Here is a 15698-nt window from a genome sequence, read left to right as displayed (position 1 = left end):
TTTAATAAATATTAATATATACTTTATCTGACTACTAAAATTGAAGTCATTTTTTAAAAAAAAAATTATAACACCATCATCATTGAATTTCATTTTATTGTCAGTGAAAGGTAATTTTTTTAAACAAATAATATTAATATATAAATTTGATATTATTATTATTATATATCTAATTATATAATTAAAATTAAATTATGTATAATATGTGTATTTTAAGTAATGTAATATTTTCTATTGGCTTAAAAAATAAATAAATTTTTTATATTTTTTTAAAATATTCACAATATGTTGTTAAAAAAACATCATAAAAATTAATTAATTTTAGACTTAATGCAAATTTTAATTAAATCATTTAAAATTAATTATAATTTTATATATTATAGTTTATTAAGAAACTAATAAATAAATAAAAAATTATTAAGTATTTTATTCAAACAAAACAAAAATCTATAATTTAATATTTAAAAAAAAATATGTATTATCTAATATATTTGATTATATCTAATTTATAAAATAATTAGAAAAAATAATTAACAACAACAATGAAGTTAACTATAATATTATTTGTATTAATGTTAATTATTTTATCAAATCTATTATTTGTTACCGGTTAGTAATATTGTATATATATTATATAATACTGTATATCATAATTAAGTTAATTATAATGTTAATAATATAATGATTATTATTTTTAATTTATAACTTTGCAAAACAAGAAAATTATGTAAAAATTAATAATAATATTAATAATAACATTGTTGTTGTTGTTGTTGTTGTTGTTGTTGTTGTTTTAGATGGCGAGTCCATACATGATGATGCCTTAAATGAAGTTGGTAAACCTAATAGTAGTAGTAGTAGTAGTGGTAAGCGTCCTATAAGTAAAGGAGGTGCTGGTAATGGCGGTAAAAGTCCTGAAGGAAAAGGTTCTGGTGCTGGCGGTAAAGGTCCGGGAGGTAAAGGTGCTGGTGGTCAAGGTCCAGGTGCTGGCGGTAAAGGTCCAGGTGCTAGTAGTAGGGGTCGTTATAATCCTAATGGTGTTCCGGGTAGTATAGATGGTCCAAGTCCTGGATTTGGTGGTTTTAGTGGCAAACAAAAAATTAATAGGAAAACATCGTCAGCTAATAATGGATTTAAAAAATTATTCGCTAACAATGATAAAGGTAATTAGGAATTTATTTTCAATAAATAATTATAATAATAATAAACTTAATAACTTAATTTTTTAAATTAATTTTTTAATTTTTAATTGTTTATAACTAACAGATAGAATACAATCAAAATGCAGAATACAATATAAAAATTGTTTAGAAATATATTGTAATATAAAATATTGCGATGAATTTTATTCAAAAAAATGTATTACTGGTAGCAATTGGTATCCATTTGATAATCATAGTACAGAACGAGATATTTGTCGTAAATTTTTCAATTATAGTTATACACAGAGATATCAAATGATAAATAGACGGCCACCGTATATCAAAGGTAGTGCTAAGGGTAAGGGTAAAGGTAGGGGTAGAGGTGGCGGTAATACTGGTGGTAGTAAAGGTGTCGGTAAGGGTGGCGGTAAAGATGGCGGTAAAGCTGGTGGTAGTAAAGGTGTCGGTAGGGGTGGCGGTAATACTGGTGGTAGTAAAGGTGTCGGTAAGGGTGGCGGTAAAGATGGCGGTAAAGCTGGTGGTAGTAAAGGTGTCGGTAGGGGTGGCGGTAGTAAAGGTGTCGGTAATACTGGTGGTAGTAAAGGTGTCGGTAAGGGTGGCGGTAAAGCTGGTGGTAATAAAGGTGTCGGTAAAGTGGGCGGTAAAGGTAACGGTAAGAGTTTGGGAGGTAAACCAGGTAGTAAACCAGAAAATAAACAACTAAAAAGCCCACAAAATAAAGTTAATGGTAGACCAGGTGGTGGTGGTAGACCATCAGTGGGTAAATTTGATGGTAAACCTGGTAACTGTAGAATACCCGAAAAAAATGATAGAATGGAAACAATGTATAGATTTGCGCTAACAAAAAGTCATAATTACTATAAAAGTAAGTTTTTTTTATTAAATAAAACATTATTATTATTATTATTGAACTTATATTTTTTGGTTTTAATTAATTAATTATTTTGAATTGTTGTAGAAGTTATAGACAGAATCTGTTATAGTATTGGTAGACGTTGTACTAGAGGCTGGTGTAATGGCCAGTATTGTCAACAATTTTATTACGATTGTCTCAATGGTCAGGGTTGGTATCCGTTTGTAAATCCACAACAAAATAATAAATGTAAAAACATGGGTTAATGAGTTAATATATATATATATATATATATATACAGTTTAAATTAATTAATATTAATATTAATTAATTTAAAAAATAAATTTAAAACGACTTTTTTAATACCTAATAATCTTTAAGAAATTTGTAATAATTTTTTTTTTTAAAAATGATATAATATAATAAATAGTATGTCTATTTAATTTTATTAATATAAACTATAAATTTATTAATTAATAACTTTAAATTTTAATAAAAAATTAATAAAATATTGAATCAATACCAAGTAAACCAATAAAGTTTTTATTATTTATTTATTATTATTATTATTATTATTATTATTATTATTATTTTATTTATTTATTTAAGTAACAATCTAGGTTACTAATTTAAATTAATCTAATTTATATTAGTACATAAATTAAATTATAATAAATAACAATAATAATAATAAACTTTTTAAATTTATTAATTATTGCTGTCATAGTAACTAAAATATAATAAATATGCTTGATAATAATTTTATTTTATTAGAATTGAATTACAGTTAAAGTTTAAACAGTTATAAATAAATAATTAATAAATTAATAAATAATTGGTATGTCTTTATATATATATATATATATAAATTTATAAATTAATTTTGAATAATTTTGGATTTATTTTTCAGAAAATTTTTGTTATCTAACTGTATATTAATTTATATAACTTTAACCCAATTTTAACCCAATTTTAACCCAACTTTTGTTGTGGTATACGTTGTTTTAGTTGTTGTCGTCCTTTTCGTTGTTGTTTACGTTGTTTTGGTTTTTGTTTTGACTTTTGTTTTGGTTTTGGCTGTTGTTTTGTTGATTTTAAATTAAATTTCAGACCCAATTGATCCAGTTTTTTGTAAGCGTTATGCAATTGTCTTAATTGTTCAACTAATTGGTCATTGAATCGACTATAAAGTGTTATACCAACTGAATTAAATTGAAGATATAATAATAAAAATAAAAATTATATTATTTAAAAAAAAATATGTATAAAATTATTTACAATTAATTTCAATAAATGATTATTAAATTTTTATAAAACAACAAAATATTTTATAATAATATCCAAGAATCATAAATAAATTATTATTTTATTTTTAAAAATACTATCAATATGAATTACTAATTTAAATTATAATGATATATTTAAAAATTAAAATAAATTATTTAATATCAAACACAATAAAAATTTCAAAGTAAAATAATTAACTAGTTATAAACATTTACTAAATAATAATTATAATTATTAACTAAATAATAATAATAATAAATACTGTATGTATTTATATATATATATATACTGTCTTATAAATAATAGATATTTAAATAAAATATATATAAAGTTTATAATAAAAAAAATAAATAAAAAACATTTACATCACCTTTATTTTTATGTAAAACTTTAACTAATAAATAGCGATCAAAATCATAGTCCAATATATTAAATGAGATACGACTACCGGATTCATAGGTAATATTAATAAAATTCAAGTCATCTAATATTGTATATCCCGAATAGGTTGGTTTTTTAGATCCACTATTAAACACAACAATATATATATATATATATATATATATATATATATATATATATATATATATATATATATATATATATATATATATTATATAAATATAAAATAATTTTTTAAAAAATATTATTGTTTTTTGTTGTTGTTGTAAATAATACTAAAACAAACAAAATACTAAATAAATATATAATTAAAAAAAAATAAATTCTATAATTTTTTTTGGTTTATAAACAATTTTATATAGTATTACAGTATATAGTATACCGATATAATAATCGACTTATTATTAATATTATATAAATAATTCATGATATTTTGATTTAAACTTTTATAAATTTTTTTTAACTGTTTATTTGAGCTAGATGAAATAAATATTTTAATATAACATTAGGTTAGTATAATAGTAGTGAAAGTATAAAAGTATTTTTTTTAAAAAAAATCACAAATCATTGCATTCCTGATATATAGAGTATATACTATACATAGACGGATAAAACATTAATTCATTATATATATATATATATACAGTATATAGGCATTTCAAAAACTGTTTAACTTAAATAAATACAAATTATTTTTTTTAAATTAAAACTTAAATTTCAAAATTTAAAATGTGTTAAGTCATTACTATTATTTATAAAAAAAATAATAATTTTAATATAAGAATTAATATTTTTAGTTTTAAATGAAATAAAAAAAATTATATATATATATATATAAAATAAATGTCGTATAGCTTTGCCGACTAAAATACACTAGAGGTCCTCTGAGCATTAATTTACATTTAATATTTATGGTAACTAATTATTTGGTACTTTTTTTTGGCACTACTCTTAAATTACGTTATCATATTTATTGCTTAGACAATAACTTAATATTATAGCAACAAATATGATAACGTAATTTAAGAGTAGTGCCAAAAAAGTTGACCAAATAATTTGTTACCATAATTATTAAATCTAAATTAATGCCCAGAGGACCTCTAGTACTAAAATGAGGACCTCTAGTGTATTTTAGTTGGCAAAGCTATACGACATTTATTTTATATATAAATTAAATAAAATATACCTAATTGTTAATTTTAATTCCGGCGGATTAGTTCCGAATAAATTTTCAATATCTAAATTGAAATTATGGTTCGGATTTGTTGCATAGATTGCATACCATCGACCAGTCATCTAATTAAATAAAAAAATATTTAGTAGTAGTAGTAGTAATAGTTGGTATTAAAAAATGTAAAATTTTTTTTAATCAATAAAACATCTATAGAATAATTTTTTGTTTGTTATTGTAATTATTAAACTTTTATTTTCTATAATTGCCATATAATATCACAGATGTTCATTGCTGTAAATTATATACATCTAATTAAATAAACATGTATTCAGTAAAATAAAATTCATAAAATATATACATAATTAATCATGTCTACTTTATTTATTTTTTAATTAAATATGTCTATATATAATAAAAAATCAATAATTTTATTATATATATATTATATATATAGACATATTTAATTAAAAAATGAATAAAGTAGACATGATTAATTATGTATATATTTTATGAATTTTATTTTACTGAATACATGTTTTTTAATTAGATTAACTAGATTAGATTTTAATTATAAATTATTTATTAAAAAAAACAATAATTTTATTATATATAATAAATAATTTATAATTATTTGCTAGTTTCAGAATACTTTAATTAAATTAATAATAATAATAATAATTAATTATACATTGATCATTTACCTTAGATGTTAATAATGAAACTGGAGGTAATTTATATATGACGCTATTGTTGAGGTTATTGCCGCTATTGTTGTTAACATTATTTAGGCTATTGTTGTTGATGTTATTGAGGCTATTGTTGTTGATATTATTGCCGCTATTGTTGACATTATTGCCGCTATTGTTGTTGATGTTATTACTGATAATGTTGGTGTTATTGTTACATTTTACCTGATTATTTGACTCACTTAATATTATTGCCAATATTATAACAATCAATGGCAATTGAATAAATAACTTTAGTTTAGACATTGTTCAATGAATTTACTTTTTAATTTAATAGTTATAAAATTTTATGATTTTACTCTAACCTTACTAATAGCTAACTAAATATTAAATAATTTATTATTTACTTAAAATGGAGAATTCATTAATATATTAAATAATAATTAAATTGACACAGATTTTTTTTTTATTTTGTTGATTTGAGTCTCTTTAAAAAATTTATGTTGTAATCAATTTTAAATTATTATATTTAATTAAAAGTTTTTAAAATTTTAATTAATATATAGGATTAATTTAATCATTGTCTGTTTGAAATATACTATTAATATGTTCTTAATTAAAAATTAAAATAAAATTATTATTCATAATAAAATTCATTAAATATTCATAAATTATTTTTTATATAACATGACAAAATTCAAATAGACAATTTACTTTTAACTTATATATATATATATATGTATAGATATATCATTATATATATACAAATCACTTAATTATGTTTGTGTTGCTATTAAGGTAACAAATTTAAATTACAATATTTTTACTTATGTTTGTCCAATGTACAACAAAACTTTGTACAAAAATTTTTGAATTTTAATTTCAGGTTTTGATAAAGCATTAAAATTGAGCTATGGGAATCAGTATTGAAATTTTGATATTTTGTCAGAAACATAGAGAAAATTTAAAAATATACTCTATTTGTTTTTATTTTTGTCAAAGTTACTATATATAGTTTTTTTTATTTACATTTATTTTAAATCGATATTCATATCAGATATTTATTATTCCATAGTACTAGTTCATAGATTCAGATTTTTACCGGGCACAGGACCTTTACCGCCATCATTGAACCTGTGTAAGGGAAGAATATTTTTTAATGATGATCGTGTAATATTTATTTAAAATTGTCAGATATCATACATTGTTAATTGAATAGATTGTAAGTATTTCTTCGGTCTTTTGTAATGATAATCGTGTAATTATATATTTTATACATTATAAATTTAAATTCCACGGCCACCAACCCCGTCGTCACGTCCGCCACGGCCACCACCGCTCGTTACGTCCACCACGGTCACTACCGCTTGTCACGTCCGCAACAGCCACCACCTCTCGTTATGTCCGCCACGGCCACCACCGCTTGTCACGTCCACCACCGCTTGTCACGTCCACCACCGCTCGTTACGTCCGTCACGGCTACCACCGCTCGTTACGTCCGCCACGGCCACCACCGCTCGTCACGTCCGCAATTTTTTTTCATGCTGAATCATTTTAATCCCCCAAATGACTAAAGTTAAATTTATTTTAAATTGATATTCATTTCAGATATTTATTATTCCAGTGTACTAGTTGATAGATTCAGATTTATTATTAATAAGTATATGTAATCACATAAAGTATTAACGACAAGACATGTTTATAATGTCCTAAACACCATTAATATTAATACACCAGAAATACCAGTATTACAAAAATATTAACGGTATTTACTGTCATCATCAGGACCTTTACCGCCATCATCATGATCTTTACCGAGATCATTGAACCTGCGTAAGGGACGGGTATCTTTAATGATGATCGTGTAATCTTTTTTAAACTCAATATTGTTTAATATCATACATAATGTTATTTAAATAGATTGAATAGATGGGTCTTTTGTAGTGTAATTCAAATTAATAGTTTATTTATTTCATATAATATACAAAATATAATGAGAAAGGGCGGATGCCTTCAATGATGATCGTGTAATCTTTTATAAAATGTTTTCATATAAAAACAAAATTTACGAATTTTCAATGATATAACAAAATATATATTCATATTTTATAATATAATATAGATAAATTTTAAATATATATATAAATTTCTATTTATATGTATTGAAAGATAAAACAATATATATATATATACTTTATATATAAAGTGTATAGAGCTTATACATTATTACAGTAGGGTTATACAGTATAAGTACAATACAATACAAGTACAATAAGTTATATACAGTATGTTACATAATAGTTTAAATATGTTAAAGTGTTGTTAAATTTTTCAATTTTTAATATTTTTAATTTTTACCCATTCTCCCCACTTATAATTCAGTATATATGTTATTATACAGTTATTACTATACTTTATATACTGTGTATCTCTCTCTCTCTCTCTCTCTTTCTCTTTGTACTTCATATAATTATTACTTAACATAATAGCACTTATTATTTTAATATTTAAATTAATAACAAACATTTATTAGTATAATTATATGTTTTAGTGTCATCAATTACTTTAAAACTTTAATTATGATAAAATGACTATTGTTTTTCTGTACTAATTAAAATATTTTTTAAAATAATATATAGAATTTCAGTATTATTTGTAATTTTTTTTTATATAATTAACAAAATAATAAAAAGCATTAAAAAATATATAATAATAAAAATTTTATAATATATAATTAGTTTTCTATACAGTTTTATCTTGTTGATTTACCCATTTAATACATATAATAAAAATTGAGATTGACAACGCTTTTGAGTCATTTTTGGTAGACCTAAAACCAGCCTACTGGTGCGGGGTCTATGTGAGATAAATCGACCGTATGAAACGTGTTATACGGCCTAACGGAGACTATATTTAAATAATATTTGAAAAAAATTAAATAAAATTCTCTTAACCTTTCAAAACTAATTTCAATTCAACAAATCCAAAATTATTTGATGAACTGATTGGCAAAATAATTAGCAATTTTTAGTTATTTATAAAGTTATTACTTTATTGTAAATTAAAATTGTACTTAGTATATAACCGCCCATTACATTCACTTCACCCACATATACTGACTAATTTGCATAAATCTTGGGTATAATTTTTAAAACTAATAATAGCTAAAACAATTAATTAAAATTATTATATTTTTAATTATTAATAAACTACTAAAATAAATTATAATAATCACATGTTAGAATGTGGTAACGGGAGGTAATGTGGCTTTTGTAGTCTTTCCCGGTCCTGGGGAATCCCGTATAATGATGGTAACATAGACTTCCTTGAGTACCTGCATAGCACTTTCATACCTGACCCACATCCGCAATTTGAGATATTCAACTTTAAAGTGGTTTTTCAACTTTATAACTGGAAAAAAATTTAAACTTATTAGTTATTTAGACATATATATGAGATATTTGAGATATTTGACATAAAATTTTGTAAGCTGTAATTATTTATTTGACTATGCCCATAATATTTGACATCAATGTATTTTTAATAATGATTATGTGAATAAATGCAATAAATACTTATATACTTTTAAGTCGAATATCTCAAATACTTAGTGAAATTTTGTTTTCATAAATGTAGTAAGAGCTGCATTATAGAACAGCCATAAAATTTTGATATATATATATATATAAATATTTAAATTTAAAACATATTCAAACTTCCCAATTTTATTTTTAATAGTAAAATACTACACAAAAAATATAAAAATATTAGTTTTAATTTTTATATTATTTAATATATATGTATATATAAATATATACATTATTATTTGTTATTATATATTATATATTATTAATTTTTAAATTCAATATTCAAATTATTATTCAATATTTTAATTAAATATAAATACTAAGAAATATTAATTTTGTTAGATTCGCCACCGCCGCCGTCACGTCCGCCATCGCCACAACAGCAACCAGTTCCGCAACCAACGCCGTAACCGACACAACCGCCACCGACCGATAATAAAATTTAAATAAAATAAAGGTTAGATATTTTTTATTTATCTATTATACTTATATTATGTTATATATATATACAGTATATATATTATACTATAAACTATAATATTAACTTATATTAACAATTAAATATACTACTGCATAATATACAGTGTTTAAAAATCAGTATTCTTTAATTTAGGAATGTTAAACATAAATACAAAAAATTTATAAAATATGAATACAAAATACTGAAAACAAATTATAGCTTATTTTAAAAAATAATTAAAAAAAATTAACACAATAATGCTTTTGAATATGTTCTTTAGTAAATCAATTTCTTTTTGTTTCAATCAATTTGTTTTTAAGCATTGAAAATGATCTTTCAAAGTCATGAGAAGTTGGTTTACAATAAAATTTTAAAATCTAATTTTGAAAACAATTTACAATCAATGTCTCCATTATCTGGATTACAATGTGTAGGTTCGCTGTTATCATACAGTTCCCAATCCATAATATTATACAAATATTTTAACAGACATAATATGGACAACAACGATAGGACCAACAGTCCAGCAATTAATAAAAAACACCATGTTCTTTAGCGCTAACATTAAGTACATTAAAAGGGTACGGTGTCCTCAATGATGATTGTGTAATCATTTTTTAAATGACTACTTAATATTGTCAGATATAATATTGTTAATTAAATAGATTGCGAGTATATCATCTGTCTTTTGTACTGATGATCGTGTAATTATATATTTAATAGATTATATATAAAAATATGATTATTTTTTACCAGTCATTACTAATAGAATAAATTAATTTTATATTTCAAAACAAATTTTTGTTAAACATACACACAAACACATTTAACTGGAGATGTTAAGCATTTATATTTACCTCCATCACAATTACTGCCAAGATTTTATCTCCAATATCTTGACCTTTACCGCCATCCTCAGGATTTTGACCTTGTAATAAATAAGCGAACCTTCGGTGTACACTTGAATATAAAATCCAAACCATCTGCTAATACAAGTGCTAACAACAATCGTATGGTCATATAGTAGGTCACTGTATAATATGATATTTTATAATAAAAATATTATATATATTAATAGCGGTTTTAAAATTAACATTTGTTATAAATTAAAAAGCAATAAATTTAAAATAAATATGATAAAAACATTATTTTTTTCATTATATTTTATTTTATAAAAAATAATTAATTAAATAAAATAATTTATATAAAAATTTAGATATATGCTATTCAATATGATTTAAATAAATAATTTATAATTATTATATTTAAATTATTGAAATTATTTGATAAACTTATTGGCAAAATATTCTGCGACAACAAAAACAACTATACGATTTCAATACTATTATTTATAAACAATAAATATTTTTAATTACTTTATATTTTGATAATATATTTTGTTATTATTTAAATGATTGATCATACAAATAACAATTAAATAGATAATTTGGTTTAAAATAATAATAATAATATGACATATTTTATATATAATTATATAACAGTTTAAAATATTAACATTTGATTTTTTAAAAATAGCTAAATATCACATTTACTGCAATTTAAAGTATAATTTTAAATTTAAATACCTATTGGATTTTATTTGTCGAAATTTGATTCGATTTTGGGGAAAGTGTTAAAAATGAAGTAGCATAAGAATTTATGAATTAATTTATATAGATTATACATATATAATTAATAAATAATCTATTAGTTTACTAAACATACTTAAACATACAGTATACGATACTAAAAAATAAATACTTTAATATAGTGTCAAAGTGTCACAAAAATATATAGTTTTTTATATGAAATGTGTTGTATTTAAAAATTAATTTTTCAAGCTATTCATTCATATTTTAATTTGAAATAATATTTAAAAAATGTAAATTTAGTTATTTTAAAATATTTAATAAATTTTATTAATAAAATATAATGAATTCTTAAATATTATGTTAATGGAATCTTTGTCACCAGGTTCTTTATAGCAAGTATTTAATGCTATCATATGGACCTTATTGCCAACATCATGACCTTTATTGCTATCATTAGAACCTGTGAAATAGGCAGTTATCTTCAATAATGATCGTGTAATTTTTTTAAATGTCTATTCATTTTTATAATAAACGATTAAATACATATAACACAAAATATTGTTATAGAATTATCGATAATTAATTGTCAGAAAATAGATCTAGAAAGCTAAAAAAATCATTGAATTTATGATACATTGATTAATACAATCATACCTACTTAAAACATTATAACCTAAATTATCATATAATTCACTATCATGTCTTACAACAGTTTTACTAAAGTCTAAATAATATATATTTTATTAAAACTGTCAATTCATTCTTCATAATCAATTGAGTATTTATTAAATTTTGCTGGTTTATAAAATTATAAAATGGTTTATATAATGATCAATGCATTAAAAAATATATTATACAATCAACTAATTCGTCTATTGAAACGTCTAGCTATAGGGAATTTAAACAATTTGACAAAACAGTTGACAATAATACTATTTGAACCAAACATACCTAATCTTTTAAATTAAAATTTTATTAAGTAAATTAAACATACACACACACACACAGAATTGGAGATGTTAAGCATTTATATTTACCTCCATCACCATTAGTAAGTTTATAACGACAATATCTTGACCTTTACCGCCATCCTCAGGTTTTTGACCTTGTAATAAATAAGCGATCCTTCGGCAAAAACTTGAATATAAAATCCAAACCATCTGCTAATACAAGATCTAAAAACTATCTTATGCTCATATAGTAGGTCATTGTATAATATGATATTTTATATTAATAAATATTATATATATAAATAGCAATTTTAAAATTAACATTCGTCATAAATTAAAAAGCAATATATTTAAAATAAATATGATAAAAACTTTATTTTTTTACATTTTATTTTATTTAATAAAAAAATGATTATTTAAATAAAATAACTTATATAAAAATTTAGATATATGCTATTCAATATGATTTAAATAAATAATTTATAATAATTATATTTAAATTATTTGATGAACTTATTGGCAAAATAATCTGCGACAACAAAAACAAATATACGATTTCAATACTATTATTTATAAACCATAAATATTTTTAATTACTTTATATTTTTAATATAATAATTTTTTGTTATTTAATTGATAGGGCAGACAAATAACAATTAAATAGATAATTTGGTTTAAAATAATAATAATAATATGACATATTTTATATATAATTAACAGTTTAAAATATTAACATTTGATTTTTTAAAAATAGCTAAATATCACATTTACTGCAATTTAAAGTATAATTTCAAATTTAAATACCTATTGGATTTTATTTGTCGAAATTTGATTCTAAAAAGTGAAAAATTAAACAACAACACTTAAAACCTATCTAAAATATTAACAAACTATATATAAATTATTTCACGTGTATTGTACTTATATAACTATACTGTATATACTGTATATATTGTATATACTTTATACTTGTATGTGTGTATGTGTGTATGTGTGTATGTGTGTATGTGTGTATGTGTGTATGTGTGTATGTGTGTATGTGTGTATGTGTGTATGTGTGTATGTGTGTATGTGTGTATGTGTGTATGTGTGTATGTGTGTATGTGTGTATGTGTGTATGTGTGTGTGTATGTGTGTATGTGTGTATGTGTGTATGTGTGTATGTGTGTATGTGTGTATGTGTGTATGTGTGTATGTGTGTATGTGTGTATGTGTGTATGTGTGTATGTGTGTATGTGTGTATGTGTGTATGTGTGTATGTGTGTATGTGTGTATGTGTGTATGTGTGTATGTGTGTATGTGTGTATGTGTGTATGTGTGTATGTGTGTATGTGTGTATGTGTGTATGTGTGTATGTGTGTATGTGTGTATGTGTGTATGTGTGTATGTGTGTATGTGTGTATGTGTGTATGTGTGTATGTGTGTATGTGTGTATGTGTGTATGTGTGTATGTGTGTATGTGTGTATGTGTGTATGTGTGTATGTGTGTATGTGTGTATGTGTGTATGTGTGTATGTGTGTATGTGTGTATGTGTGTATGTGTGTATGTGTGTATGTGTGTATGTGTGTATGTGTGTATGTGTGTATGTGTGTATGTGTGTATGTGTGTATGTGTGTATGTGTGTATGTGTGTATGTGTGTATGTGTGTATGTGTGTATGTGTGTATGTGTGTATGTGTGTATGTGTGTATGTGTGTATGTGTGTATGTGTGTATGTGTGTATGTGTGTATGTGTGTATGTGTGTATGTGTGTATGTGTGTATGTGTGTATGTGTGTATGTGTGTATGTGTGTATGTGTGTATGTGTGTATGTGTGTATGTGTGTATGTGTGTATGTGTGTATGTGTGTATGTGCAAGTATATCAGCTGTCTTTTGTAGTGATGATCGTGTAATTATATATTTAATAGATTATAATTAAAAAATTGATTATTTTTTACCAGCAATTACTAATAGTATAAATTAATACTATTTTATATTGGTTTTTAGATAGAGATAGAAATAGAGATAAAAAAATAGAGATAGAGTAATGCGTTTTGAACTGTCAATTATTTTGTTAATTATAAAAATAATTCAATATGTCCATACAATGCATATGAAGTATAATTTAAATTTAAATATAATTTGATTAGAAACAAAAAATAAGAAATATTTACTTAAAATTATATTTTCTAAAATATTCACTTTTTATCAAAACTATACTTTTTTAACCAAAAATTATTTATAATTACTATTACTAATATAATATTTACTATTTTTTTATGTGTTTGTGTGTGATTTGACATGTTAAATTACATATTTATAATAATTTTCATTATTATAAGAAGAGAAGTGAGAAAGAGAGAGAGAGAAAAATTTTGAGAAAAAAGAATTCGAGAGTTTCAAATATCATTTTCAATTATGTTTTATAAATTTTATCTTACATTAATATTAAAATCATAATCAACATTATTAATTATTACTTATTTTTAAAATTAAAATTATATATAAAATAATTAGTATTTATAAAATAAGTATAAAGAACATTTTTGTATTATTTATCTAATCCTAAAAATAAATAAATTAATTCTGCTTATAATCTTTATATAAATACCGACTTTGCTGACATATAATAGCATGCAATTATATCTAAAGTGGTACCAAGGAGTGCAATTATATCTAGATATAGTTGCATAAATTTTTTTGTAATATTAAATAACATTATTACTACAATTGACGTATAGTTGCTGTCATATAAAAGATTTTTGAAGCTGTAAAATAAGGTTAAATTTTTTGTACAAAAATATTTAACAATTAGTATACATTTCCTCTGTCAATGTGTCAATGACAACAAAATGACTGAATGTTTAATTAATGTGTCATCAAGTGAAGACTCGGAGGTAAATCAAGTGAATGATATGTCAATGGTTATATCAGTGACCTCAAGAAGTAGTGAATTGAAACTGACATCTGTATCAACAAAAAAGTTAAAAAATTAAAGACTAGACGGTTATAATATACAATACAATTCAGATTGGAAGCAATTGAATGGCATAAAAACAATGGTAATAATCAATCAGAAACTGCAAAACAATATGGGACAACAACAAGACAAAACATTGCATTGTGGTTACAAAATGAGGATAAATATTGTAATTTATTTGACAACAAGTCCGTGAAAAGTGTGAAAACCCGCCGAAGACTTCTTAAACCACGTAGCGGTAAATTTCCAGAAATGGAGTCCAAAACTGTAAAATAGGGTAAAACAGTTGAAAATACATTTCCTATAGTTGTATCTTATTATGACAACTGAATGTTTAATTAATGTGTCATCAAAGTGAAAGACTCGGAGGTAAATCAAGTGAATTATATTATTAATGAATATATTAATGTTTTTTTTAAAAAAAAGCAATTAAGATATAGATTGAAAAAGTATTTGATTATATTCCTGATGTTAATCAATTAATTACATTTATATTTCGATTTAATAAAAATTTTTGAATTGCTATAATTATTTTTTTTTCTCAAATAAAACATGAAATCAAATTTAAATTTCAAAATAACAAA

At 22.5% G+C, this 15698-nt stretch overlaps 2 protein-coding genes across 2 annotated transcripts; one reads left to right on the top strand and one right to left on the bottom strand.

Annotated features, from left to right (window-relative positions):
- Positions 1-564: 564 nt before the first annotated feature.
- LOC128952593 (uncharacterized) lies at positions 565-2282 on the top strand. Its single transcript, XM_054298010.1, has 4 exons — positions 565-609; positions 798-1163; positions 1267-2028; positions 2122-2282. Exons 1-4 carry the CDS (start codon positions 573-575, stop codon positions 2280-2282), a joined length of 1326 nt encoding a protein of 441 aa, XP_054153985.1. The 5' UTR covers positions 565-572.
- Positions 2283-2856: 574 nt separating this feature from the next.
- Positions 2857-5978, bottom strand: LOC128952205 (myb-like protein I). The gene is made up of 4 exons (XM_054297554.1): positions 5581-5978; positions 4892-5001; positions 3674-3828; positions 2857-3218 (listed from the first exon to the last, which is right to left on the bottom strand). The coding sequence occupies exons 1-4, from the start codon at positions 5869-5871 to the stop codon at positions 2989-2991; spliced, it is 786 nt and encodes a 261-aa protein (XP_054153529.1). The 5' UTR covers positions 5872-5978; the 3' UTR covers positions 2857-2988.
- Between the last annotated feature and the right edge of the window lie 9720 nt (positions 5979-15698).

Source organism: Oppia nitens, unplaced genomic scaffold, assembly GCF_028296485.1.
Source record: "Oppia nitens isolate AA-2021 unplaced genomic scaffold, nextdenovo-longstitch-racon4-pilon3 scaffold1_pilon_pilon_pilon, whole genome shotgun sequence".
In the NCBI taxonomy this organism is placed as follows: Eukaryota; Metazoa; Arthropoda; class Arachnida; order Sarcoptiformes; family Oppiidae; genus Oppia; species Oppia nitens.
This window is presented reverse-complemented; position numbering and strand designations above follow the sequence as displayed.

Coding starts and splice junctions, on each gene's coding strand:
- LOC128952593 (XM_054298010.1), top strand. CDS start 573: ATGTTAATTATTTTATCAAATCTATTATTTGTTACCG. Junction 610..797: donor AAATCTATTATTTGTTACCG/GTTAGTAATATT, acceptor TTGTTGTTTTAG/ATGGCGAGTCCATACATGAT. Junction 2,029..2,121: donor AAGTCATAATTACTATAAAA/GTAAGTTTTTTT, acceptor GAATTGTTGTAG/AAGTTATAGACAGAATCTGT.
- LOC128952205 (XM_054297554.1), bottom strand. CDS start 5,871: ATGTCTAAACTAAAGTTATTTATTCAATTGCCATTGATTGTTATAATA. Junction 5,002..5,580: donor TTTCATTATTAACATCTAAG/GTAAATGATCAA, acceptor TTATTTAATTAG/ATGACTGGTCGATGGTATGC. Junction 3,829..4,891: donor GAATTAAAATTAACAATTAG/GTATATTTTATT, acceptor TGTGTTTAATAG/TGGATCTAAAAAACCAACCT.